The sequence below is a fragment of the Carya illinoinensis genome, chromosome 15 (assembly GCF_018687715.1).
Source record: "Carya illinoinensis cultivar Pawnee chromosome 15, C.illinoinensisPawnee_v1, whole genome shotgun sequence".
NCBI classification, from domain to species: Eukaryota; Viridiplantae; Streptophyta; class Magnoliopsida; order Fagales; family Juglandaceae; genus Carya; species Carya illinoinensis.
This window is the reverse complement of record NC_056766.1, coordinates 42,426,494-42,453,198: the sequence shown is the minus strand read 5'-3', so window position 1 is coordinate 42,453,198 and position 26,705 is coordinate 42,426,494. Positions and strand designations below refer to the sequence as shown.

The 26,705-nt window shown below is 35.4% G+C and overlaps 1 protein-coding gene and 1 non-coding gene across 2 annotated transcripts; both read right to left on the bottom strand.

The window, feature by feature from the left end:
* Nucleotides 1-17,563: 17,563 nt before the first annotated feature.
* On the bottom strand, nt 17,564-25,824 carry LOC122296145 (eukaryotic translation initiation factor-like). Its single transcript, XM_043105595.1, has 9 exons — nt 25,406-25,824; nt 24,122-24,193; nt 23,771-23,866; nt 22,716-22,916; nt 21,717-21,814; nt 19,903-19,990; nt 19,445-19,795; nt 19,075-19,320; nt 17,564-18,918 (listed from the first exon to the last, which is right to left on the bottom strand). The coding sequence occupies exons 1-9, from the start codon at nt 25,580-25,582 to the stop codon at nt 17,866-17,868; spliced, it is 2,382 nt and encodes a 793-aa protein (XP_042961529.1). The 5' UTR covers nt 25,583-25,824; the 3' UTR covers nt 17,564-17,865.
* LOC122298045 lies at nt 24,652-24,756 on the bottom strand. Its single transcript, XR_006239101.1, has one exon. It is a non-coding gene; the product is annotated as a small nucleolar RNA snoR103 (small nucleolar RNA).
* Nucleotides 25,825-26,705: the final 881 nt, after the last annotated feature.

Here is a 26,705-nt window from a genome sequence, read left to right as displayed (position 1 = left end):
TTTCTTTGATACCTTGGAAAGTTCTATACTTCGCCCTTCCCACCATTGCTGGGAGTCCAAGGTATCTTTCATAACTATCACATTCAGATGCCCCTATCACCTTCACCATCTCATCTTGCACTGACTTCTTGGCATTTGAGCTAACCATAATTGTTGTTTTCTGTTTATTAATAGTTTGGCCAGATGCCAGCTCATAGTTGCCCAGGATACCATCAATTCTCTTCCACTCCTCAATTTTGGCCCTACAGAAAATTACATAGTCATCAACAAACATAAGATGATTAATCTTAATCCCCCCTCTTACAGCTGAAGCACCTCGAATTTTTCCTTCTTGCTCTGCACTATTCAGTAGCTGACTCAACCCCTCAGCACAAACCAGAAAAAGGTAAGGGGACAATGGATCCCCTTGCCTTAGACCTCGAGAGGGCTTGATTAGCTTCCCAACAATGCCATTTACTATGACTGAGTAGGTAACTAAGCTCACACATTTCATTAAAAGCTCTGTCATCTTCATTCCAAACCCCAACTTCAACAGCATTTCCTTTAAGAATACCCATTCAACTCTGTCATAAGCCTTTGCCATGTCCAGCTTCACAGCCATACAACCAGTTCTATTCTTCTTTCTTGTCTTCATAGAGTGTAACAACTCATAAGCAATCATTATATTATCAGAAATTAGCCTTCCAGGAATGAATGCACTCTGATTTAGGGATAAACAGCCTTGCAACACCTCTTTCACCCTATTTGCTAGTACATTTGAAATAAGTTTATAAAACACATTACAAAGGCTTATTGGTCTAAAATCCCTTACTGAATTTGGAGTTTTCACTTTAGGGATTAAAGCAATCAGAGTATGATTAATTCCATTCCTTATTTCCCCTCAATTTAAGAAGTCTATAACAACCTCACAAACCTCATTTCCCACCACCTCCCAATGACTTTATAGAAACCCACTCCAAATCCATCAGGTCCAAGGGATTTTAAAGAAGACATCTGCTAAGCCCTTGCCACTTCTTCAGGTAGAAACTTTCTCTCCATTCTCCTCCTCTTCTCATTCTCAATTTTCAAATCCACCCCACCAACACAGGACTCTACTTGCTCTAGTGCAGGATTTGAGAAAGAATAAATCCCACTAAAGTATTCTCTAAATACATTTTCAATCTGTTCCCCACCCTGCACCTCATTCCCCTCCGCATCATCAATCTTTACAATTACACTTTTTCTTTTTCTTTGAGAAGCACATGTATGAAAATATCTTGTATTTCTGTCTCCCTGGTGAAGCCAATGTCTCTTAGCTCTAATCTTCCATTTCAGATTCTCCCTTTCCAACAACTCCTCCACTTCCTTACTTTTTTCTTTTATTAGAGCAAACTGTGAAGTATCTTCCCTCTCTTGCAGTTTCTTTAACTCACCTATTTTTTTTGTTAATTATTTTTCTCCTCCCTTCAATTTCTGTCTGCTCCATTGACTCAAAGCCCCCTACAACCTGCCAGCTTATTTTGAATTTTTTCTGGTGGCCCCATTTTTCTTCTACTTCTTTCCCATACTTCCTTCACAACCTCCCTACACCCTTCTCCCACATCCCAGCTTATTTCATATTTGAAAGAATAACCTCTTTTCACCCCACCCTTTCTTACTGCCCAATTTGCAGTTAGTACCATTGGGCTGTGATCTAAGCATACAGCAGGCAAAATATCCACTCTACTCTCCACAAATTTATTTCTCCAGCAATGATTTGCAACCATTCGATCTAACCTTTCTCTGATCACAGATCCATGCTCCTGCCCATTACACCAAGTAAATTTACTCCCCTTCCATCCCAAGTCTGTTAGATCTCCATCTTCTAACACCCTTCTAAATGCCTCCATTTGTTCCTCCATCCTATCCCTTCCCCCTTGTTTCTCACTATTACATAATATTTCATTAAAATATCTCACTACCAGCCACCCCTTAAGTTGCCCAGGATCAAAAGATCCCAAGAACCTTGCCTTTTATTCGAATCTGGATGCCTATAGAAAGCAATAAGCAACCATTTATTTCCCCCATCACCATCATCAATCCAGCAATTGATGTGTCTATGGGAGAAATTAATCAACTCCACCCTCTCGTCTGTCCTCCACAGCAGCTTCTACCTCCACTAAAACCTCTCGAGTCCACCCCTACACAGCCCATCAAAACCCATTCTCTTCAACAGGATACACCCTTTATTTACTGACATTCTAGTTTCAATCAAAAATACTATATCAGGCCTAGTTTCCCATACTGTTACATAAAGGGATTGAACTGTTCGAGGGTTGTCTAGCCCTCGATAGTTCCAACTTAAGATTTTCATGGTTGTTGGCAGGGCTGTCTCACAGCCTCCACCAATACATTTGATACCTCAACTATTCTTCCCCCTTTTTCAGATTTGATTTTTTTTAGACCCCTCATACTACCTCCCTCTTCTATCCCCTCCCCTAGTAATTTCCTCTTAGAACTTTTCAGGGCCTCAGTAACAAGATTACAACCTTTTTCCCTTGCCCTCCTCTTCCATCTCCCTCATACACATTTTCCTCCATATCTTCTCTATCACTGTTTTTTGAATTTTTTTTCCCCCTCAACTTCCTTCACCTCTCCTTTACTCCTACTCTGCATTTCTTCTGCTACCCCCTCCTCTCCTCCTCCCTTTTGCAGCAACATTAGTTCTCCTATACCCACCCCTTTATTACTAGCTTCAGGCCCTATAATCTCTCCTTCTACTACTTCTTCATTTTTAGAATTTTCAATGCCCATTTTTACCTTCACAACCTCCCTCACCACTTCCTCCTCCCTTCTTTTCTCATTAAAACTTTCTTCACCTTTCTCACCCCCTCCTTTTACCCCTCTTTCTTCACTCATAGCCTCCCCCACCATACCCTCTTCCCTATTTTCCCCTTCCTTTTCACTCACCTCTTTACCCCATCTATCTCTCCCTCCCACATTCTCACTACTCCCAAGGTGAAAACCACCTCTGTTCCTTCTAAAATAATCACTTCTCCAGAAGGCTCCCTTAGTAGTTTTTTCAGCCCGAAGCCATGCCCCATACTGAGGCCCTTTTCCCCTTCCCCCACCTAGCTTACAACAACCAGACTCATCATGAACCATAAGCCCACATTCAAAACATAATCGAGGCGGTTTTTCATATTTAAAACTCACCCACACCTTCTTACCTTCCACAGCAACCATGCGCCCTCTTGTAATAGCTTGCTGGATTGGGATCTCAATTCTCACTCTCAATGAGCTACCCCATCCAATGCCATCTTCAGGAACATCAACCTCTAAAACCCTGCCCACCATACTTCCAATCATCCTCCTACATTCTTCATTCATACTTCCCAGAGGTAGATTCAACATTCTGATCCAAAACACTTCAGTGTCAAACATTATAGATTGTGCTTGAGCCAATCCATCAAACAGTTTGAGTGCGAAAAGATGGTTATAAAATAACCATAGTTGGCCATCCAGCACTCTATCCTTATTTGCGTGAGTTGAGAATGTGATAATGAACGTGTTTGTCCCAATCTCCTGGAACCTTGCTGGCTTGCTCACCCTCCAGATCTTCCCCATCGTGGATTCCACAAATTCCTTCCCAATCTGTCTATCAATCCAGATCTTCCCAACCAAACTCTTCCCCCCTTTCTCTCGCATCCTTTCCTCCATTCCACCAAGCTCAATTAGTGAGCTCTCATTCTCTATCAGCTTGAGGTTCTCCCACATTCCTTCCAACCCCTCCATACCTTCCCCTGTCGTCACCATCCTACCTTAGCAATCTTCTTGCTGTAACTGCCTTACCAGACTTTCCCACGCAAAAAACTCCACCTCTAATGTATTTGCTGGTTTTTTATTTATTTATTCAGCATGTTATTATGGCATATGAATATCTTTTTTGAAATATTCTTTCATGATTACTATTATTGAATACATGCCTACCATGAGATAATTCTTGTCACATTTGTTAGGCCTTTTATTTTATATTATAAATTGCCTAGATTATTATTTCTTTTGTGAATAATAATTATTTGGATGAAATGTGATGAATTTCTTGTACATGTATTGTGTTTACATGTAATTGCATGAGCTTGTTTTATCACATGTATTGTTGGACTAATCTTAAGAGTTAGTCATTTTTTTAATGTGATAATATAGAGGATTAAGTACCTGAGTTTTATTAGTACATGCTAAGAAATTATTTTTGCATGTGACTAACTCGATAGATTGCTTATCCTAGTGGGAGTATGGTTGAATTTGATTTGAAATTAATCTCTTATACGATATAAATTTATGCAAAAATTAAGTTAGAAATTAATAATTAGACATTGAGACGCAAGAGATGATTAGGAAGCATAGCGAACTTTCAATCTTGCAACGTATATTAATTATTTTTGTTCTGATTTAGATTAACACGGCAAATTTCTTAAATGTGTGTGCAATTAGATGCTCATAGGTTAGAAACTTTGAGATAACCGAGAAGAAAGCCTCGAGATTATGTATGTGACTTAAGTGTTTCATTAATCTCCTCCATGAGCAATAGTTGGAAATAAATAAGATTATTAACAGGGTTAAATAATCTTAGATCATCATTAGAGTAAAAGCCTCTGAAAGGTCTAGAGTAAAATTGGAAGTGCACGTGGGATGCATGCACTACAATTTTTTATAGAAGTTGATGGGATCAATTGTCATATAGAGCTAAACCACTATTTTGCCTTTGAGAATCTTGTGGGTAATAATAGAACTTGCGCATTATTTATGTAACACAAAGATTAATTGATCCTATATTTGAGGTTGAGCATTATAATCTTGAAGCAATTTAAATTAATTCATTGATAAGAACATACTCTCTAAAACTTGCTAGTATCTCTGGCGAGTAAGGACATTAAAATTTGAGTGTGCAAGAGTGTTGAAGACATTCTTGATTGGCACATTCATTTTAAAGGTTTTATCAATGCACCTCCATGTGGTATTAATACGGGTCATATTGCTCAAATTTTATTTATCTCTAGTGAGAACAAGTAGGTTCTTGCATAAATATGAACTTAGGAGCACCTATTGAGAGTAATACCAAGCACATTGGAGGTTTGCATGGTAATTGTATCAGTCTGAATAATTAGGTATGACTTAATTAAGTCTAAAAAAGCTTGCTCATGATTGCACTGATGCAAGATTGGTTTTAGGCAAAGATAATTTCTTATAAAGTTTTCTTTTCTCTTGTGTAGTGGATTGGAGAATATGAAAATATTGAGTAAATGAGAAATGAAGATATATTGATAGTTAGCGGCTAAAACGTCACATACTGCATTTGCTGCACAAAGAGATATTTTTATTAGCGCTTTTAACACGATATTAGAAAAGTCTAGACCTAATTTGATTTGAGACTAGTTAAAAGTAGTGGTGTTAGTGAGAATTCCTAGAGGTTTAGAAGTTGGATGGTCACTTATTGACTCAGTGATATTATTTCTCGGGTGGGGAAACCCGAGAAATGATATATTAAAATATGTTGTAGAGGCATAGGATGATAGGTGTGAAGTTTGAGAAATTTAAGATTTTCTCATTAATGAGAACCCTCTCCTTTATTTTTGAAGAGTCAAAGAAAAAAAGGCAAATATAAGCATTTCTATATGAAAGTTTCTAGAGATGCACAATAAGGACATGGAATAAAAATATTGTTTCATCATATAAATACGATTCTTTTTTTTAAGGAAAATATATTTTCGGTTAAATTTTATGAGTTATATGATGGGAACAATTATCTCGCAATTTAATGACTTGTTGATAATGGAGTTCTAAATGAATTATGGCGCAAAAGCAGTTGCAGCCTTAATTTTTGACTTGTTGTCTTTAAATCAAGTTCATTCGCCATTGAGTTGGCTTGAGTGACTACTTTGTACAAACGTGAATTCTATCTAGAGGATCTAAGTTTGATCTTTTTTGGTTGAATTGAGAAAATTACTTGTTTTTTCAGCAAGGGTGAGATATTGTGGTTTTTTTTTTAAAACACTTTTTTTTTTTTTTTGGAAAGAACGTTTCATTATATTCCATTCCACATTACCTGTTACATTTTTTTTTTAAAAAAAAAAAAAAAAAAAAAAGATCGCCGAAGATAGTGGGAGTAATTCAACAATTAGTGGGGAGTATACCTTTGAGTTAAGGTGTACCATTAGTGATAGTGACTCATAAAATTCATAGAATATAAAAATCCTCATAAATAGCGTGGAAGCAATATATCAATATTATCTCGTCGTTTAAATACTAGAAGAGAATATTTGTAATATGGCTCTACTAAAGTTATAGAATTCACATAGTAGGAACATCAACATAGAATCTGAGATTCACTTCACTTATATGATCCAACCCAAGGTTGTTGATCGGTTTGATAAAGAAAAAGTGGAGTTGATAGAGGTATAGATCCATCTCTTGGCACTAATTGAGTTGCCTTTAGATAACCATTGATCACAAATTTATTGGAGTTTTTCTTGAAATAGTCAAATAGCTAATTTTCGTAGGAGAATTAGATGGTTAAGCTTTTTTGTAATGTTTAGGTGCAAGTACTGTGAAAGCATGATTGTTACTTGTACTGTTTTGGTACAAAAAGTAAATGAATGCTGCTAGATTGTTTACATGTGGCCTAAACGAACCATCTACTCAAAGATACCCAATATACCTAGTCGTTTTTATTAACGACCTATTGAATAAAGTGGGGTTCTTTGAAAGCTGTTGACGGTTTTAGAATAATGTCTCTAATGAGAGAGATGATAATCTGGTTATCTTAAATTATTAATTGTCGCCTAATGAGAGGTTTCCATACTACAAGGTAATAGATGTAGGTTTGTGAAAAGTAGCTAAGACTTTACGTCTTGTGAGACTATGTATAAGAAAAACAGTTTCTATGAGCTCTTGTTCAAAATCCATAGACAATTAATGAAATGGAAAATATTAAAGAATCGATTTTTGCCTTGTATACAATTTGGTGTTTCCATTATCGTTTGCTTATGGAAGTTAGAGGTTGAAATCTTATTAAAGGGTAAATATGGCTTACTTGATTAAGTGAGTTTGTGATGCGATTGTCGTTAAAAGTAATGACTAGACTATTATGATTGTCTTTGTGGGCAAAGGCCCTAATCGCTTTACCCTTAAAAGAAAAATAAATAATGGTTATCTCACATGTTTTTTGTTGAGTACAAGAGATTCATATGAAACCTTGAAGTCGCAAATTTAGTTTGTTGAATGACATTTGAGGTCGCATTGAAGATTCTTAAAAGTCGCATGTAGGACTTGTTGACTAGAATTTAAGATTTAAAATTGTGAGTTTGACTTCAATGAGATTCACGATGAGTTTTCGCTGACTTCGTGGTTGTGTTAATGACTTATATATATAAATGTAGAGTCTCTTGGAATGTGCATGTTTTGAAAAGTTACTATACATGAGAATGCGCGCGAAGAGAAATGGTCCTAGAACTTCACTTGAGAGTTGTGATTTGAATTTTTTGACCATGTGATTTCCCTTCGTCATGGTATTGCTCGTCATGCACGTGACACTGATGTGTTTTAGGATTGTGTGGCACGGCTGGAAGTATTTTTTTGGTAAGCACACACATTCTGTGACGCCCCCAAATTCTGTTTGGGATCAGACGAACATTTGAAGTGTCGAGACATGCAACACAAGGTTACCTGCCCCCATTCATGACATATAAGATGCAATGTTCCTAACATGCATATAACATTATGCAATATTCGCAGCAGATAAATTGTTTTATTTAGCGATACTATACACCAAATTAAAAATATTATAAATGCTTAAAACATACTTCATACATAAAGACCCATTGAACAATTAAGATCACAATACTAGTCCAAAATGGTTATAATCCAAAAAGTACTAGAGATGCAACTCTATCGTTCAAGTAGTAATTTACGTTAACTACTATATTAACATTGACGTCACACCGTCGCTTAGTCAACTGTGTCTAATTGGTCAGCGAGATTTGATTACAAATCTCAGTAAGTTAACAAAAAACTTCCACACAGGCGAATGATGCATAGATGACAGTAAAAGCATGAATGCATAATCAAATTCATAAGTAATTAAAGCATAACTTGACGTACAACATAGCATAATTGACATAACTTAAATTGAAATGTAAACTGAACTTAACTTGACATGAACTTGATATGAAACTTGACGTAACATGAACTTGTTTTGAAACTTGACTTAACATGAAAAATACATACTCCATAGTTGTTGTGGCCCCATGTATTCTATGTGTAAATACATACTCCACAGTTGTTGTGGCCTCATGTATTCTACACATCACAATGCAGTTAAATACATACTCCACAGTTGTTGTGACCCCATGTATTCTACGTGTCACAATACAGTTAAATACATACTCCACAGTTGTTGTGGCCTCATGTATTCTATGTATCACAATTGTTGTGTCTCATGTAATGTATCCGTCACAATTGTTGTGACCTCATACTTCGTGTGCCACAGTTGTTGTAGACCCTACGAAACTAAATGTAACTCAAGATGAAACATGACTGGAATACGAAAGGACTGAAGTCCTGACGTAACATAACGTGACTTGAACATAACTTGAAAGACATGACCAACTTGAGATAGGAACATTTCGTAACATGGCATATAATAGACAACATATTTAACATGACATACTTGCAACAGTGAATATTACATGACTTGACATACATGTAATAGATGGCATACTTAACATGATGTACTTGTAATGTATACCAATACATGACAGAATATATTGTATAACAGATGAAAACTGATGACAGAGTAAATTCTGTGTAACAGACAATTATGTGATGACTTGGAATGCCATGACATATATGATAACACACATACATACACTATAGTTCCTTTACTTAGCACACATACACAGTAGACTGCTAGTAAGTTAAAAGCTAACTTACATCGATCTCCGCGTTTGTTATAAAACATCAAGCGCGATCACGAGAAACTGTAATTAGTGATTCTAAAAGTTAGCACTAAATCACTAATAATTTGAAATATGGAAAATACTAACTTAAAGAGTAAAATTTTTATTTTACTCTCTACATGTAGGAAAATGACCGTTTTACCCATAACTTAAGGATTTTGCATACTAATTCCAAAAGTCACCAAAATTTACATGTCTCATGTAAATTTTATCGTCAACTCAAATATCAATTTAGAAAAATTTAAAACTAATCACAACTATTAAAACTTCATAGGGCCGAAATTCCTATATGTTATTTCCATTGATTTTTGTTTCTAACTTGTTTTGATTAACTTTTTGATCTATGACTTATAAAGATGTGATCTTCAAACCAAACCATCACATGGTTTAAAAAGATGTCCTAAAACATATATAAGCTTCTAATTCAAGATCACATGGTTAAACATTAACCAAAACATAAATTGAGCCAATAACATCCACACTTTGGCCTATCCGAATATCTCTTTGCATAAAATTTCATATATTTGAAACTAACATCAAATATCTTCAAAATAATATTATAAAATGTATATAAGAGGCTTAGGATCCTCTAATAAAATTATCAAAGCCATTGGAATAGGTTTAGACCACCAAAGAATTAAACTTTCTCAAAACATAAAATGTTTTTCCTCTTCCAGTTTCTAAGTTTCTAAATCTAAGAAAATCTTTCATCAAAACCTTTAATCATGCAAACATCCTCAACCAATAATCATATACACATATTAAAAATACTCCATAAAAATTTCGGATCAATATCTATCTATTAGCTTGGTCAAAAACTCCAAACTATAACATATTCTTCAGTTTATCTCCCAGAATGACATTTTTATATTTTACACAATATTTTACTGAACAAATTATCTTCAAATGGGACAAATAAGATATCCACGTAAACTAGACTAAAAAAGGAACAACTTATATGAAGGAGACTTTATGATAAAACACTTACAAAAGCTTTGAAATGGGCATACAAAATAACACCTAAAAGCTGTCCGAGAGAGAGTGTTTGGTATTATTTCAATGGAAAGTATAAATGAAGATAATTTCATGGAGGTGGCTGGAGATACTTATGGACGAGATATGGAAGAGATGAGGCTAGAATGAGAGTTGAGTGTAGGTCTCTCTTACCCAGAGTGAGAGTTAAATGTAGGTCTCTCTTACCTAATAATATCTATGAAAATCAGCTTAAGATATTTTTATCCAATAATATCCACAAAAATTAGCTCAAGATATTTTTATCCAATAATATGTACAGTTTTGAACAAACATTTCGTCCGAAAATATGAAAAAGAGTTATTGCGCCATAAGACCTTAAATAACCCATCGTGTCTAATGACATAAACCATAATACATTTAGATACTTCTAACTATCTCTAATAATCAAAAACACACTTCTAATACCATAATGAGTAATAACACTAACTATGTAGTTAGATTGAAACCTATATGATTAATGGATTCGTGAAAACTTATAGGATCTTCACGAGGTTCCTAAAGCCAATAGAAATTTCACAATTAAATTTCTAGCGGGCTATTACACATTCACCATAAATTTGATAGTTATGGTGAAAAAGGTATATTGACAGGTTTAGATTGGCTCACTCACACGAGCGATCACCTTTGGCGCTACTAAGGGATAGTAAGTAAAGATAAGACAATGTGTCATTTGGAACTTGTTTAGAGAAGAATAAATTATAAGATACATAAAATATGTCGCCTTAGTGGGAGCTAAGATGAGGTCTAAGGACCGTACATAGTTACCCACAATCCATGTAGCCTATGGTTTAGCCAGATGTGAGATCCTCTTTGGCGCATTGGATAGGGAACAAATGGAGGGACTCGGGTTAGTTGCTGACATAGCGACTACACTAAGATCTGTACGGTGTATTGAGATAAAACATACACTATTCCTTTGGAAAGAGAATTTCACCATAACATGTATTTCATACTACATGTGCTTTAGCGACCAACAGTATAGATGAGTGAATGGATCCCTGTGTGAGTCCTGAAAGTCATAATTGATGGCCTTAATTTATTTATACCCTTAGGAGACGTTTGACTGTGTCACAAGGTTGATGTTTTAGTGTCAACTACTTTAGCATGTTATTTATGGCCATGAATGATGCGGTCTAAAGAGACATTGCTGGGAAAGCAACTGAACTGAAACTGAATGACATGAAGGCAAAGGGAAGACTATTTGGTAACACATCGATAATGGTGTGTGCTCACTGCCGACAAGTTATGTTGCTTCTTAGGAGTTGCGATGTAACTGTGAGTACATTATGTTTTATGGAGATTGAGCATTAGTCTAAGTCATTTGGACTTGAGAGGGATTAGGGATGCTTAGTCTGATGTGACTAAATGAGTTGGGGCATAACGAGACACTTTTAGGGATGTTTCTATATCGATCTTCTTTTGGAGAGATTTGGTATAGTGCTCCCATTTTTCTTTTACAGTTGTGCTTGATGGTCGCACGGCCTATTTGCCAATATGAACAAAATTAAGAACATATTGAGAAATGCAGACCTGGAATCTTGCCCACTATGTGCGAGTGGGAGATGTAAGAAAGGAGCACCCATAGTGAGCACCCCTTCACCTTCTCTTGGGGGTTTCATGAGACTTGATGGCTAGCCCTTGATGGCCAGCCAAGGGGTTACACTAGAGGGGCTATTTACATAGCTCCTCCCCCCTTTGGATGAGGTGTGTGGATTACAAACGAGTTCTCTCTCTCAAATGGTTCTCTCTAGTCCCCGCATTTAGGCTATGGAATTTGTGGGTGTTGCTTTGGTATTACCACGTAGCACACCCCACCATCGATAGGACGATTTTGGGTAAATAACGACGCCGGAGAATCCATGGAACAACCGTACTAGATCCAAGATATTTCCAATGAGGTAATATCGCTTTCGCTGTGTATTTTGATCTAGTATTTCCAACAAATTTGTTATAAGAAATAAAAGTTTATTTATACACGTCTTATCTTAGGCCAAGACAGCTGATGGTTTGACATGTATGTTAACTGATTTTTTCTGCTAAGTAATAAAGGTTTATTTATCCTTGTCTTATCTTGGATTATGTATTCTTATCTTAGGCAAATGTTAATCATTGTGCAGGGATAGAATTCATGCATTAGATTGCTCAATTGGAAATTTCCTTGCAAAACTAGCATGTGACCATTTTACATAACCTAGCTAGAGTAGAATACTTTTAACATTCAAGATCCTAAAGCATTTTCCAGTAGCATTCTCAAATTCCAGATAGCATACCCCAAAGTTTCAAATTTTAGAGTACCAAAAATCTAGTCAGCAATATTGCAGAAATCATAATTGACAATACTTTGTTCCTATTTACTCCAACTTTTAAACAATCCACATCACTCTAACTAATTCACAAAGTGAAAGCACTTTTTATGGTTAAAATCAATATTAGTAATAGCCCAGAGGGATGCAACCCATGTACACAAGAGGTATACAAGAGAAACACACCGACTAACTAGATGATGAAAAAGAACAAAAGTGCATAAAATCTCTATATGCTAGCAAACTAAAAACTATTATGGGCAACCATCCAACTATGAAGAGATTAGAGCATAATGGCTTTCAACTCTAACATTGTCCTCTAGCCATCCTCAAGGTTTGTCCAGCACATCACCATCTCTACCACCTGTTGAATCATGGACCACTCAAACCCAAATAGATCAGCATATGATGCTCGAAAGTATTTGTATCTCTAAATATACATACAATTTGGTAAAATAATACTTATGCAATCCAAATTGAGTCATTTATACCTAAACATCCATTTTTGTCAGATTATATCATTCATTCTGTTGATGCATTCGACATGGTCAGAGCTCAACAATACAATTGGATGGCCCACATTGATGATCCTGGTGTTGATACGGTATCTATGAAATAAATAATAAATAAAGCATAGAAAATGTAAATAAATAGATATTTACGTAGTTCTGCATGAAAAGGTACCTCCATGGGTCGTTTGGGTGAGAAATTCAATATGTTTGATAATTATACAGTTTCTCATGACCTCTAATAACCCTCAATACAATAGAAAAAATAGGGCTAAAGTGAGATTGAAGAAAATGTTTTCCATTTGGAGAGGGAGGATCCCATGAGTTGTAGACAAATTGTAGAGTGTCTAGATTTGTAGAGATTCTTTCATTTTATATAAGTCTCCATCCTTTTTAAGAGTAGCTGAGTCCTACTTATCTTATGTCATTTTTACATTTTTGTACGTCAGTCAATCACTTTTAACTTTATCTCTTTCTTATATTATATTTTCTTTTTATTCTTGATGATGGGATTCAAATGGAGTGAACCCTAGTTCATTTTGTATGGCGCATTCAATCATAACAGCTAAGATTGATTAAAAAAGAGTGAGATAAGCAATTTGACCCTTCAATCTTGGTGGACAAAGAACTTTGTAGTTTTTGTTATTGTTTAATGATGTAGTGTCTCAGCAATATTAAAAATAATTAACTTTCAAATTACGAGACATATCACTTATTACAATATAATTTTCACTCATTATGCAGGCTCCATCTTATTACATTACATATTTTGTCCTCTTCTCTTGTTCTTTCTCGGTGGTCATTTGGGTCGTTTGCCAAAATTGTAAATCTTTTGATATTCTGATTTGATTTTGTTAAGTGCAACAATCAGATAGCAAAATGATTTTGTTACTTTTGCATACTCTTTGCGCACTTCACCGATTTGATTGACCAAAACAATTATTTTATATTTAAAAAAATGATGCAATCAATCACATTAATATAGTATGTAAAAGTGACTGTACATAGAGTTCTTAATGTTTTAATCACAAAAAAAAATCTTTCATATATAAATCTACAAATTAAGTGACTTAATGTAATATGTTAGATTGTAAATTTATTTTTATTGTAAAATAGATCTTACGTATCATATGAAGACTGCTAATTGATGAATTTATTTTTATGTGATCTCTTTACAGTCGTATCACTTCTCTTTCATTTCTTTTCATTTTTCCAAGACATATTTATTGGTAAACTAGATTATTCAATAACTTAATATAGTAAGTGAGACTCATGCATTCTATGCATTACTCATAGCAAGGACAGCTAACCACGTCTTCTGAAGGAAGAAAAACAAGCTTTGCTATGTCACAAAATTGCCTGTGCAAGTAGCCGAGCTTTTGTTTATTTCATTGGTAGAGATTCTGAGTTAATGGATAGGCATGAACTTGGCGTTCAACTTCCGGCCACCAACCTTTCCATCTATGGCCATCTCTAAAGAAAATATCAAGAATTATATATACAGTCACTTTTACATATTCTTTACATACTACACTTATGTGATTAGCTGCATCTTTTTTTTATATATAAAATAATTGATTTGGTCAATCACATCAATGAAATGTGCGAAAAATACACAAAAATAACTGCACGTAACAGAATGTATTACTCAAAGCTGAAAAAAAAATAAAAAATAAAAAAGAGGAAAAGAATACTTGCAAGAGAACCCAAAACTTTAGATCTTATAACACAACATCAACAAACTTTACAAACTGAATTCAACTTCACACATTATGAAAAGGCAACCAAAAAAAGTATCAAATATAATTAACATGACAAGAAAAAGAACAGAAACAAGGAACACTTTATGATAGCTTGCAATCAAATCAAGCAATGATCTCCTGTGTTTGAGAAAAGAGTTTAAAAGATGTTTGAAGAAGAAATAGAAACTAGTTGTTACATGAAGAAACCAAGGCAAAGGGAGAAGCAAAGAAGAGAGGCAACATGGAAAGAAGATAACTGGTTTCGAACTGCTGAAGATCCCTTGACACCAGGAGTACGTGTACGTGTTCCGAATGACCCCTTTTGTCTAGTGTAAACTCCAAGCTTCCGGTTGTAAAACGAGCCATCTGTCAAGGGTGTTTCCTCCAGTTGCAGATGCTGCCGGCCAACAGCTCTGCGAAGGGGATTCAAAGCCCTTTTCTCTTGATGAGCAGCCGAAGAACTTGGAAAAGTTTGACAGAACAAGAGAAGGGCAACTAGTGAGAGACAGAATATCCTTCTCATCTCAATGAGAAAAAAACAAAAAAAGCAAAGCTTCTGGTATACAAAAGATGCCTAAGGTTCAATGGAGAACTTGAACTTTGGTGCTAAGGAAAAAGATGCTGGAAGGTGGGAGAGGCCTAAAGCAAACAATAGCATGACAATGATATATATAATGTTTGGATTAAACAGAAGAAGGTGGACGCATTTGAAAATACTCACACTCTGTTCGAATAAGATGGCGTTTGTTGTCCATACAAAGAACGTGCTTAGTCTCATTCTCATGACCTTCATACGACATATTTCATTCTTATATTAATTGATATCCAATCCGCATGATGCGCGCCTTATTATATTTGGAACAAATTTTTCTCCAATTTGGGTTCATTTTTAGAAATGGTAAATGTCCATTGAGAGCATGTATGATAAACACATATTTTTATTTTTGAGCCATGCTACTCTGCCGCCCAACTGTCACCGCCCACTACTGTGCGTGTCCTACAAGCTAAATGCCACTTTAATTTTTTTTTTTTTTCTTCTTTTCACATTTTTTAAACATATTTAAATATTTTTAAAATAATAAAAAAATATATCAATATACTAATATTTAAATAATTAAGTCTAATTTGAAAATTTGTCACGTCCTTAGTTAAAAAAGCATGTGCCTCTCACGTATTATAAGGATATATGGTAGATATTTATATATGGGTTGGAGGAAGTTTCAAAACTCTGTCCTTGCGTGGAAATCATATGTTAATGATAACTATCAGTGCATTAGTGTATTTTTAAAAGAATGTTTAGAAATATTTAAAAGATATTTGAAAAAAAATGTATAAATATACTAGAGGATACGCCTAACGATACACTCAGAATAGCAGTGTCCATGATGAAAAGTCTTGTTATCTTTATTGAATTAGTAATCATGATTAGTAGGAAACCTTTCATCATTAAATCTTTTATTAATCTTAATGTAAAAAAATCGAGTGGATTCATTGTGATAATAAAAATAATATAATAAAAAATAAATGATATTTAAATTTTTAAGAAAAAATATAGTCTATTAAAAATGAATCTATTGCCCCCTAATAAAAAAGAGTATTAGGTCAATCTAACAAATGGGGGATAGGTCATGAATTTTTTATTTATTTTTATTACTTAGTGATTAAAGAAGTGAGTTTAAATGAGGAATGCTACACAATCTCCCAACCTCCACATACCACTTTTTTTTTAATTTTTTTTAATTTTTTTTTAGTTTATTCTTTTTAAATTAATTTAATTCTTTTATTTATTATTCATATATTAAATATTTGATAAAAAAATAATAAAAATTAAAAAAATAGTGATGTGTGGAAGTTATGTAAATAGTAAGAAATTGTGTAGATTTTTTCTAAAATTTTACTACATACAAGCACAGTTGCGTACTAATTTATGTACCAATACTGATTTATTCATACTTAAAATTTAAATTAACACTGTTTTCAATAAAATCTACTTTTTGACCAATCACATCATATTGAAACACAGATTAGTACACAATTGTGCTTGCAACTATATTTTTCCTTTTTTCTAACAAGAAATCTGTCGTACTATCAACTATGAGTGTCAGGCTTGTTTGGAAGATGTGATCTTATTTCTAAATCTCTTAAATATAAATATTTTTTAATTATTAATTATTAATTTTTATATTTAATCATTACTTAATTTTTATAATTTTTTCAAACTTAAAATATCAAAATACCTCAACCTTATCAAATTTTAAAATAAAAATAATATTAAAAAATTATAATCTAATAATATTTCAATTTCATAATATTTTTATTTATTTATTTCTCTCATTTTCTAAAATATTATAAAACAATATCATTCAACTATTTTTACTACCATTCACAACCCATTTCATTATTATTAACAGATTTCTCATCTCATTTCATCTCATTTATCAAACATCTCACATCTCATTTATCAAATATCTCACAGATAAGCCAAGATGAACACCTGTTGGAGCTTCTGTTGTGATGAAGATTTTTGCCTACTTGTTTAGCCAACTCAAACTCACCTGTTACTCTTATCTATCCATGTAAAACACATCAAGTCCATTTCTTATTTTCCAAAAGTTCTATTGCTTGTCTTGCATGGAGAATTACATACAATAGCAGGCTATACATTACATATTACAGGGGGCATATGCCTTGCCGAGTTGCCAATGGTAGATAAATAAGAGTTGATAAATAGTTTCACTTGTTTAATACCACATCAAGAGACGAAGACGAGGGTTAAAAGGGCAATGAATGCTATATAACTGAATAAAACACCAACCCTGGAAACCTAGCCACATGAAGAGTACAAAAAGCACCATGCCAACCAACAACAGAACCCCACAGAAGGAAAAAGACGGTCAAATCTTAAGAAAGTATGGAGATCAAGAAATGATCGGGTTTCCTCTGAAGTGAAAGGTAAAACGCGGCATTTATGATCTATCAAGTTTAACAATAAACTAAAATTACTCAGTCAAGACAATAAAAAATTGATTGGAAAAAACTAATCGAATACAAAACAACTGGAACCCTTAAAGGGCCACTCTTCTCGAGCTATGTGGAGGCACATGATTAGCCAAACTCGAGAACAACATCCATGGCATTTATGGTTTGATTTCTTTCCTCAACAACACACTGCTATGACCTCGGGAAAAAAAAAAAAATATACAACTTGATAAAAATACCTGCTTTTGCAGCTCCACCTTATCACATATTGTAGGGCAAATTGCTCTCCTCATTCAGAAGTATGTCTAGTTCTATATTAGGCTTACTGGAACAAACTCCGGCAAGCCTCAATATCAGATGCTTGTGAGTGCAACACACTGCGCCCAGCCGGAGAGGAACTAACAACTCGGACAGCTGCTTCAAAAACAGCCTTCTGAAACCGATCATCTTCTACCTTCTTAAGAACCTCCTTCACCACCTTGAAATCTAATCCCCCAGCCAAAACTAAATTCCCAATAATTTCACCAAAATTATTTGGTGCTTTAGGTAAGTCTATGCCAATATCATCCAACATTAAACCATAGTGCAAACATCCAGTCCCTATATCTCTAGCTGTGATAACCTTCCTAGCAAGCAAATACTCCAGAAGCTTGGCGACTGCTTCAACACATGGAGGACTTTTCTCTAGTCCAAGGGAGATCGCTTCCTTGACAACTTCGGGATGGTACACTGGAGACTTTAGTTCCTCCACACATTGTAATGCTTCATCCAAAAGCCGGATGCTGAAATATTCCTCCAGAAGAGAGATTGTTTTTCTCTGAAGATCATCCACATTCAACCTTGCAGCTGGAGCCAGTGGCTTCTCAGCGAGTGGAAGTGTAGATGCAGCAGGAACAGGTTTAGCAGGTACAGGGACCTGGGGTGCAGGCTCATCAGCACCCAAACCAAAGTTGGGAGGACGAGCAGGAAGGGGCCCACTGCCCTGCAATAGGGCACTGGTCTTCCCACTTATAAAGCCGCCACTACCCTGAGGTAACAGCCTTGTGTTCAGTGCCGCCTTCCCAATTACTGGTGACTGACCACGTCCAGCAGGCTGCAAAACTGAAGCATCACCCCTCGACATTGAACGGTTGCGAGGTACCTCCCAATTGTCATTATCAAATCCAGGCATCCCAGGCATCTTCCTGGTTCCTGGCATTCCAGGCATCAAACCCCCAGAACCAGGTCGGGTTATGGGGAAACCCCCAGGGCTGGTATTCCCTTGAGCACCAGAAATAATACCACGACTATTCCGCATGCTTGCAGTAGCACCAGGACGCAATCCAAGATTTTTCTCCGCTTCGGAATGTATTTCAGTGATGGTCTTCGCTTTTACCTGCAAAAGACAAGGTAGTAAAGAAATGATTAGAAGTTACAATCCAACACAAATTTACATATATTCATACCAGCTGATTATCTTTTTTTTTGTTTTTTTATAAGTAATACCAGCTGATTATCTATATATAAATAATGATGATAATAAGATGTCAACCTCTTCACGCCTGGGGACCCAATTGTTTGCTCTCAAATCAAGAACATCACGAAGCATGAACCTCAGGCGTGGGACCAGCTGTGGGTTTGTGCTCAGTTCCTTCAATTGGCTGAAGTATATGTCATTAATGCGCCGTGATCTTGCACCCTCATCAAGCTGCTTACCAATGGTGTTGAAGAACTGACATATGGCTTCCACATTTTCCTCAGCAGGACAGGACTTGCTACCAGGTGGTCCTAGAAGCTCCTGTTTCCCATAAGTAAGCGACCAAAAGCAATATTAATGACAGTAAAGATATTTCAAAGTATCAAAAGTTGAGAGCACATTTAAAAATTTAGAGATCAAGCAACAAAGATGGGTAATTGAGAACCTGAACAATGTGGTGGACAATCCTTTCAGGTACCATCTTCTGCTTCAGGAGCTCTCCAATTAAACGGATGTTTCCAAGAGTCCGAAGTTTGATCAATCTCTCTTTATCCCTCCGTTCCATCTCTTGCTCAGGTGCAGTCATCTGCCTCACTTCTTCCCTCAATTTGCCAGCATTTTCAAAAGCCTCCTGGCAATTATCCAAGAGGACTCGCTTGAACGTAATTTCTCTACCACCAGGTTCATTAGATGGGAATGGTGGAAGCTTTTCATTAAGATCAGAACACAGAAGTGCATACATAGGACAAAATGTGGGTTCCAGCACAGCTTTCTCAAATATTAACGAAATAACCTCCTGTGCAGCAAGTTAATTGTGAGTGGAATTTAAGACACAAGGTAGAAGTAAACAATAACACTACTTGGGTGGGGGCTATAAATATGTGAATTATTAAATTTCAAGACCTGCAAGATATCAGCTGATGTAATGCCGGAGTCAATGAGCTGACCCTTGAGCAGATCAAACTTCTCAGGGGTAAGTTTGTTCAAAATTCTGCACATGAATTGAAATTAATCCCTGTCAACCTCAAAAGCTTAAGTCACCAATAAAGAGGAGAGGTAATAAGTTTTTAAGAGGTTTTTTTTTCTTTTTTCTTTTTTAGGACAAGACAGCTGATGGTTTGACATGTATGTTTACTGATTTTTTCTGCTAAGTAATAAAGGTTTATTTGTCCTTGTCTTATCTTGGATTATGTATTCTTATCTTAGGCAAATGTTCATCATTGTGCAGGGATAGAATTCATGCATTAGATTGCTCAATCGGAAATTTCCTTGCAAAACTAGCATGCGACCATTTTACATAACCGAGCTAGAGTAGATTACTTTTAACATTCAAGATCCTAAAGCATTTTCCAGCAGCATTCACGAATTCCAGATAGCATACCCCAGAGTTTCAAATTTTGGAGTACCAAAAATCTGGTCAGCAATATTGGAGAAATCATAGTTGACAATACTTTGTTCCTATTTACTCCAACTTTTAAACAATCCACATCACTCTGACTAATTCATAAAGTGAAAGCACTTTTTATGGGTAAAATCAATATTAGTAATAGCCCAGAGGGATGCAACCCATTTACACGAGGTATACAAGAGAAACACACCCGACTAACTAGATGATGAAAAAGAACAAAAGTGCATAAAACCTCTATATGCTAGCAAATTAAAAACTATTATGGGCAACCATCCAACTATGAAGAGATTAGAGCATAATGGTTTTCAACTCTAACATTGTCCTCTAGCCATCCTCAAGGTTTTTCCAACACATCAACATCTCTACCACCTGTTGGGTCATGGACCACTCAAACCCAAAAAGAAGAAAGGTCCCTACCAATAACTCTCTAGTCACCTCACAGTCTAGCAAGAGATGATCGATACTCTCTACTCCACTTGCACACCCCAGATTGTGAATAGAATGGTAGTGAATGGGATCCCACATTACTTGAGAGGGAGAATTTCTTGCCCTTTATAATGATTCCAAGGGCTCCAATTGTATCTTTAACTGGTCCCTTTGGAGACTTTCTTTGGTTCATTACAATACAAAACCACACCATTATGAAGATCTGTCTTTTTCTCATAATGTCCTTCATAAGAATCTTCCCAAGGTTTACCCAAAAAAAATCTTCTCAGGGTTTATTATACGACAAAAAAACCCAACCCTCGAAAGAGCCTTGTTCCTTCATAAAATCTTCCGAGGGGATGAAAATCCAGCTTGATGGATGAATGCATGGTTGAAAGATTTGACCTTGTTTGTTCGTTTTTAGGAAGGAATCCCACATTTTATCCTCCCACCCTTACAGAATATACTTGATGCATACTGAAGAGATTTCCTCCCAATCATGTACTATCCGATAAATTAATATTCTGCTATGATCTTTTGTCTTGAGAAATGCACAATTTCTGCTACCAAAGCCAACTTACAGCTTTGAAATACTAAACAAAATGAAGAACCACCGCACCAAGCATCAATCAACTCATCACCCACCGCAAACTGACAAAACGAGAAAAAAGCCCCCAACCCCTTCTAAGATTTTCCCATATACCAGCCCTAAAAGGCCAATTACACTTGGCCAAGATGACTCTTGTACAAATCTCATTGCACTTGGATTGTACTTTTGCACTTTTTAATGAATTCTTACTAGTAAACAAAAAAACATCAGTACACAATACAGAAAAGACATATTATGCAACTATTAAAACAAAAGATCTACATGGTAAATTACCCCTTTACAGTCTTCAAGACCCGATCCTTCTCAGAAAGACTTCCCCTTCTTACTGACCATGGCACCTCAGCCTTGACTAAAGCAGGAGCAGGTCCTCCCTGGTAATAATAATAAAAAAAAATAAAAATTAAAAAAAAAAACAAAACAAAAAAACAAAACCAATAACCATGCAAAATCCATGAGAGCCAAGAATATAAAAAGACAGAATTTTAAATGAGCACATTGTAAAAGCAGTTTAGATTAGGGTATTTAGGTGTACACTTTACATGATCAAGTTGATCAGGTACGTTTAACGACATGAAAATCAAAACATTACCAAACATATTATGCAAAACTAGTACATACCACGCAAGAATCTCAATGTGCACCCCTGGAATTAGTCAAGACTTTGTCCCAGGCACCCAGTGCCAATTTTTTTTCAAAAAAAAAAACTCTCAACACCTTATTGAGAGTTAAGAATGACCAATAAATGATATACACATTCTTGCCCTGGAAGCAACACTATCGCAGAAAGGAGCTACAGAAAGCATTTGTGGGAGACCAACACTAAAGAAATGTTATGGTAGAAGTTAAAACTTCATTTAGAACAATGGGATAGAAAGAATGTGCAACTTGCAGTTCCTTCACTGAGCACAACAGAATGAACTACTGAAAACCACGTGACCCATATAGTCTAGGAGATGTTCCGTATGTAGTAAAATAATTTTTTTTTCATATCAGCAGTAACTTATGGCTGTATGCAACAAAAAAAAAGTACTTCATCGTCGAATTAAATAAACAAATATCACCCATAACAAGATATTTCACAAGTAATGACACAACATACTTTTGTTTGTCTATTATCATACCATAAGAAATTTTGGATGCAACACCCAAGTAGATATCAACTTCAATCAGTGTAACAGTTCAAAAAATACTCTATGGTGAAGCTCATGCCAATAGGATTTCAAAAGCCCAAACATAAAGAGGCAATAATTATATTTCTTATACATAGCTTACCCCTTGGTTGGAAGAGATCTGGGCCCTCCCAAATTGAGAGTTGAGTTGGTCTTGGCGGTTAAATTGATTGTCTTCCTGCAGTCTGGAGTCAAATCGGCCACCAAATTCCCTGCTCTCTCCAGAGGTAGGAAACTGTGCAGATCGAACACGCCAGTCACGATTATCTGGCTCAGAAGAACGGCTCTGAGGATTCTGAGGGGACTGGAGAAGAAATTAAAAAAAAAAAGATTATGCATAATAAAACCATTCACAAGAGATGAATGTAGGAAAACTTCAAAGCTAAATAGAAGATGAATAATATCATCGTTGCTATCGCATATTATGAATGCACAGAACTTACAAACACTCACTCATATACAATTTCTCTAAAGAGAGAATTTTTGGGCCTTCGTTCAATTTGTCAGCAAGTTTTCCCCAGTGCCGTTAAAGGCATGCCTAGCTGTGCTTATAGTGCAAAGAGCCAGAGGAAAATGGTTCTTGCTTCAAAGAAAAAAAGTGCGGAACTTTTTTCTTACATGCAAAACGCAGCAAGCAATCATGCTTTAAAAAAAAATGGCAAAGCACTAAAACTCACACTTTCATTTTTTTATTGAGGAAAAAAAAAAACCTAGGTTTGAAGTTATTGGCCAATTAAAGTTTACTGTTGGTCCGTCAAGTCATTACAACTCAATTTTTAAATTCAATTACACCATACAGCATTTCAGGAGATCAGAGTCTTTTCCGCTTAAACAAAAAAAATATGAAAAAATGCAATTTTTAAAAGAGCACTTTGATTTTGTTTGCTCTTTATTTAGAAGTCAAACCAATCAATTAGAATATGGAACATTCTGACAGTTTAATTACGTCACATTATGCTCACCAAGGATTCCAAAGTATGATCCTGCATGCTAGAATGCCTATCTAGCAAACTTGAAGAACATAAATGACTTGACCTATATATAAAATCATGAACTTTATTTCAATAACTTTGTGCCTAGGCACCATAAGGCTTTTAAGCGCAACTGGAGCTTTTAACAACACTAATCATCCGTGTTCGAAGTTGGTCAGAAACTCACATTGGTTTCTCCACGACCCCAATTTTGTTCTTCACCAAAAAACTCAGCTTCGATTTCTCGTTTGATCTTTAGAACATCATCAGGGACTTCAACAGCCTGCAGGAAGAAAAAAAGTATAATAATCAAGCATTCAATGAACATAAATGATAGTAAATGCAACTGCTCAGAAAATGACGATCAACTCTCTCCTCATATGACCCATAAGTATGGTGGTACAAGTGAAACAAGAAGACGACGATAACATATTAAGAATACTAATACAAAACAGAGTAGCCGAGAGGATAGTGAAAAAAAGGAAAGGGAAAGGGAAAATAATTAAGCTGCAACAGCTGGAAGTTATTAACATATTACCTCTCTAAGCTGCAACAGCTGATCACGGGTGTACCGCACACGCTCACGACCCTCAAACCTCAAGTCTCCACTCTACAACAACAAAACAACTAAGGAGTCAAGAAGCTTCAACCATATTATAGTTCAATAGGCAGCATAGAATATAAATAAGCTGTAAAGAGAAGTTCAAGGTAAGAGGAAGGAATTCATGCATGAACAGTTGAGTTAACTATAACCCATAACAAGATGGTATAAATCGCATGGTCATACACATTGACATACTAAGTTTACCCATAAAATAACTGCTGCAAGTATCCCAATTGTCTTGCCTCATTACCTAGTATATGCACACTCCAAAAAATAAAAAAATAAAAAAAACACTCAACAGGTTGCCAAGTCTTAACACAAGTCAAGAAAGATCAAAAAACAAGAAAATTCTGATGTGTGTGCCACACCGACTACAAAAGAGAGAACCACCAACCGCCATAGACCTGATTCTTGTATCCTAAAACGAGCTTGCTCTATTCCATCCAAATCCCCCATATTGACGTCTATGTTTGTAGGTCCTTTGTGAGCAACACGGAACTCACTGCATGCCCACCTAAAGCCTACATATTGCTGTCTGTCCATATTTACAGCAGGTACACATACTGAGTGGCCCACCAAGAATTAGGACATTACCCTAAACTATAGCATCGCATTAAGCCCTCTAATGATGGCCTCAACTTCGTAAACTCGTTTTGATGCTTGAAAGGCATTCTCCCGGTAATTAATAGATGATAAGAAGATAAGATAGCAAAAGTGATACTCGGGCTTGCGTATTTAAAGCGCCCTTCTCACTTTTAGAAAGTAAAGCGTCACACATTTTAGGCCCCTGAAAGCAAAACAGGGATTTCCAAACGCAAATCAAACAGTACCAAAAGCAGTTGTATTTATTCCCACCCTAATTCTTACCGAAAAGAGAGAATAAAAATAGCTAACAGTAACCCCATAATTTCCAAATCAATCATAAAGCCCTTTATTTGTATAAGAACCATAATAAAAGTATATAAATCTCTCATATACATACGTAAGCCCTAAAAAAGATCGAGAATTTCACGGAGCCCAACCCATCCCAGCACAGAGCTCAATTCAAACAACAAAACCAGTATATTTTTCAGTGTAAGTTCCTCCACCAAAGTAAGAATAAGGGCAACTCATATCCAAATCCAATAAGAAACAGTAGTAAGCAAACAAAATAAAAACCAATAACTATATATTAAGAAGAATTAGATCCAAAAAGATTAGCTGGGATTGGATGTAGACCTTCAGAGAGAAAGAAGGAGAAGCGCCGCCATGGGGACGGAGGAGGGGAAGATCGGAGGAAAAAGAACCGAAAGAAGTGGCAGAATTGGAAGAGGATGAAGAAGAAGGACCAAGGAGTCTGCCGGGGCGGCCACCACCAGGTCTCAAGCTCAGCACCGTCTGATCACCCTGCTGCATACCTCGGATCTTTCGCTCAGATGAAAATGGAAAACAATCTCAGCCGCCCGATTAAGAACTTGAAAAGCGAGAAGATTCAGCTGCCCGAGACGCTGAATCAGAAGAAACAGATATCAGATAGAGAGATTTTTAGAGAGAGCGGCTTCTGGGTTCTCTCTCTTCTGCGAGAGAGAAAAGAAGAGAAGTGAAAGGAAGAGAGGCCGATGGAGCGGAAAAGCAAACCCTTGTATCTGTTTAGGTGAGTGACTGTGCCGCTGTGCGTCCGTGTGTCGTCCGTTGGATTACGAAATTTCCCCTTTTTTATTCCAAATTATTTTTTAAATATTCTTGAAATACATTTTTTCTAATAATTTGTCTCGATTTCTCTAATTAATCAAATATAAAAAGTAAGCTTTTAAAAAAAATAAAAATTCAAATAAATCTCATAAAATTTTATCTCAAATATTGAAAAAGAAATTAAATTTACAGTCATAGAATACATAAGCATTACACAATTCCTTTAAAAAATTGAGTAAACACAAATTTATATCAAAAAATTTAATTTTTTAATAGTAAATCTTCTTATTTTCAAAAGAATTACGTGTAACTTGCACATTCTACGACTGTATTTAATATTATTTATATCCAAATATGTAATGTATGTTTTTGTTGCTCAAATTACATATCTGGTAGTTCTGGTCTCGAATACCAATTTTAAGTGATAAAAACATAACATTTAAAACTTCTAATATAATAGTTATTAATATAAAGATCATCAAATTGATTTTAAACTTTTTCATAAAATTAAAATTAAAATAAATCTCACAAATATTTTTCTCAAACATCTAGATATTGTATGTTTTTAATCTTTAACCTAGCATGTATGATTTATTGAATTCAAATCCAAATAGAATTTTACTGCATACAAGTAAAGTTACGTACTAATCTGCGTATCAATACTGATTCCTTCATATTTAAATTTTAAATTAATACTATTTTTAATAAAATCTACTTTTTTGTCTAATCACAATAGATTGATGTACATATTAGTGCACAATTATACTTGCAACTAGATTTTTTATCCAAATATGAATTCTTGTTCAACTTCTAGTCGTTTAGATCTATTATGTGACTTATGTCTAGT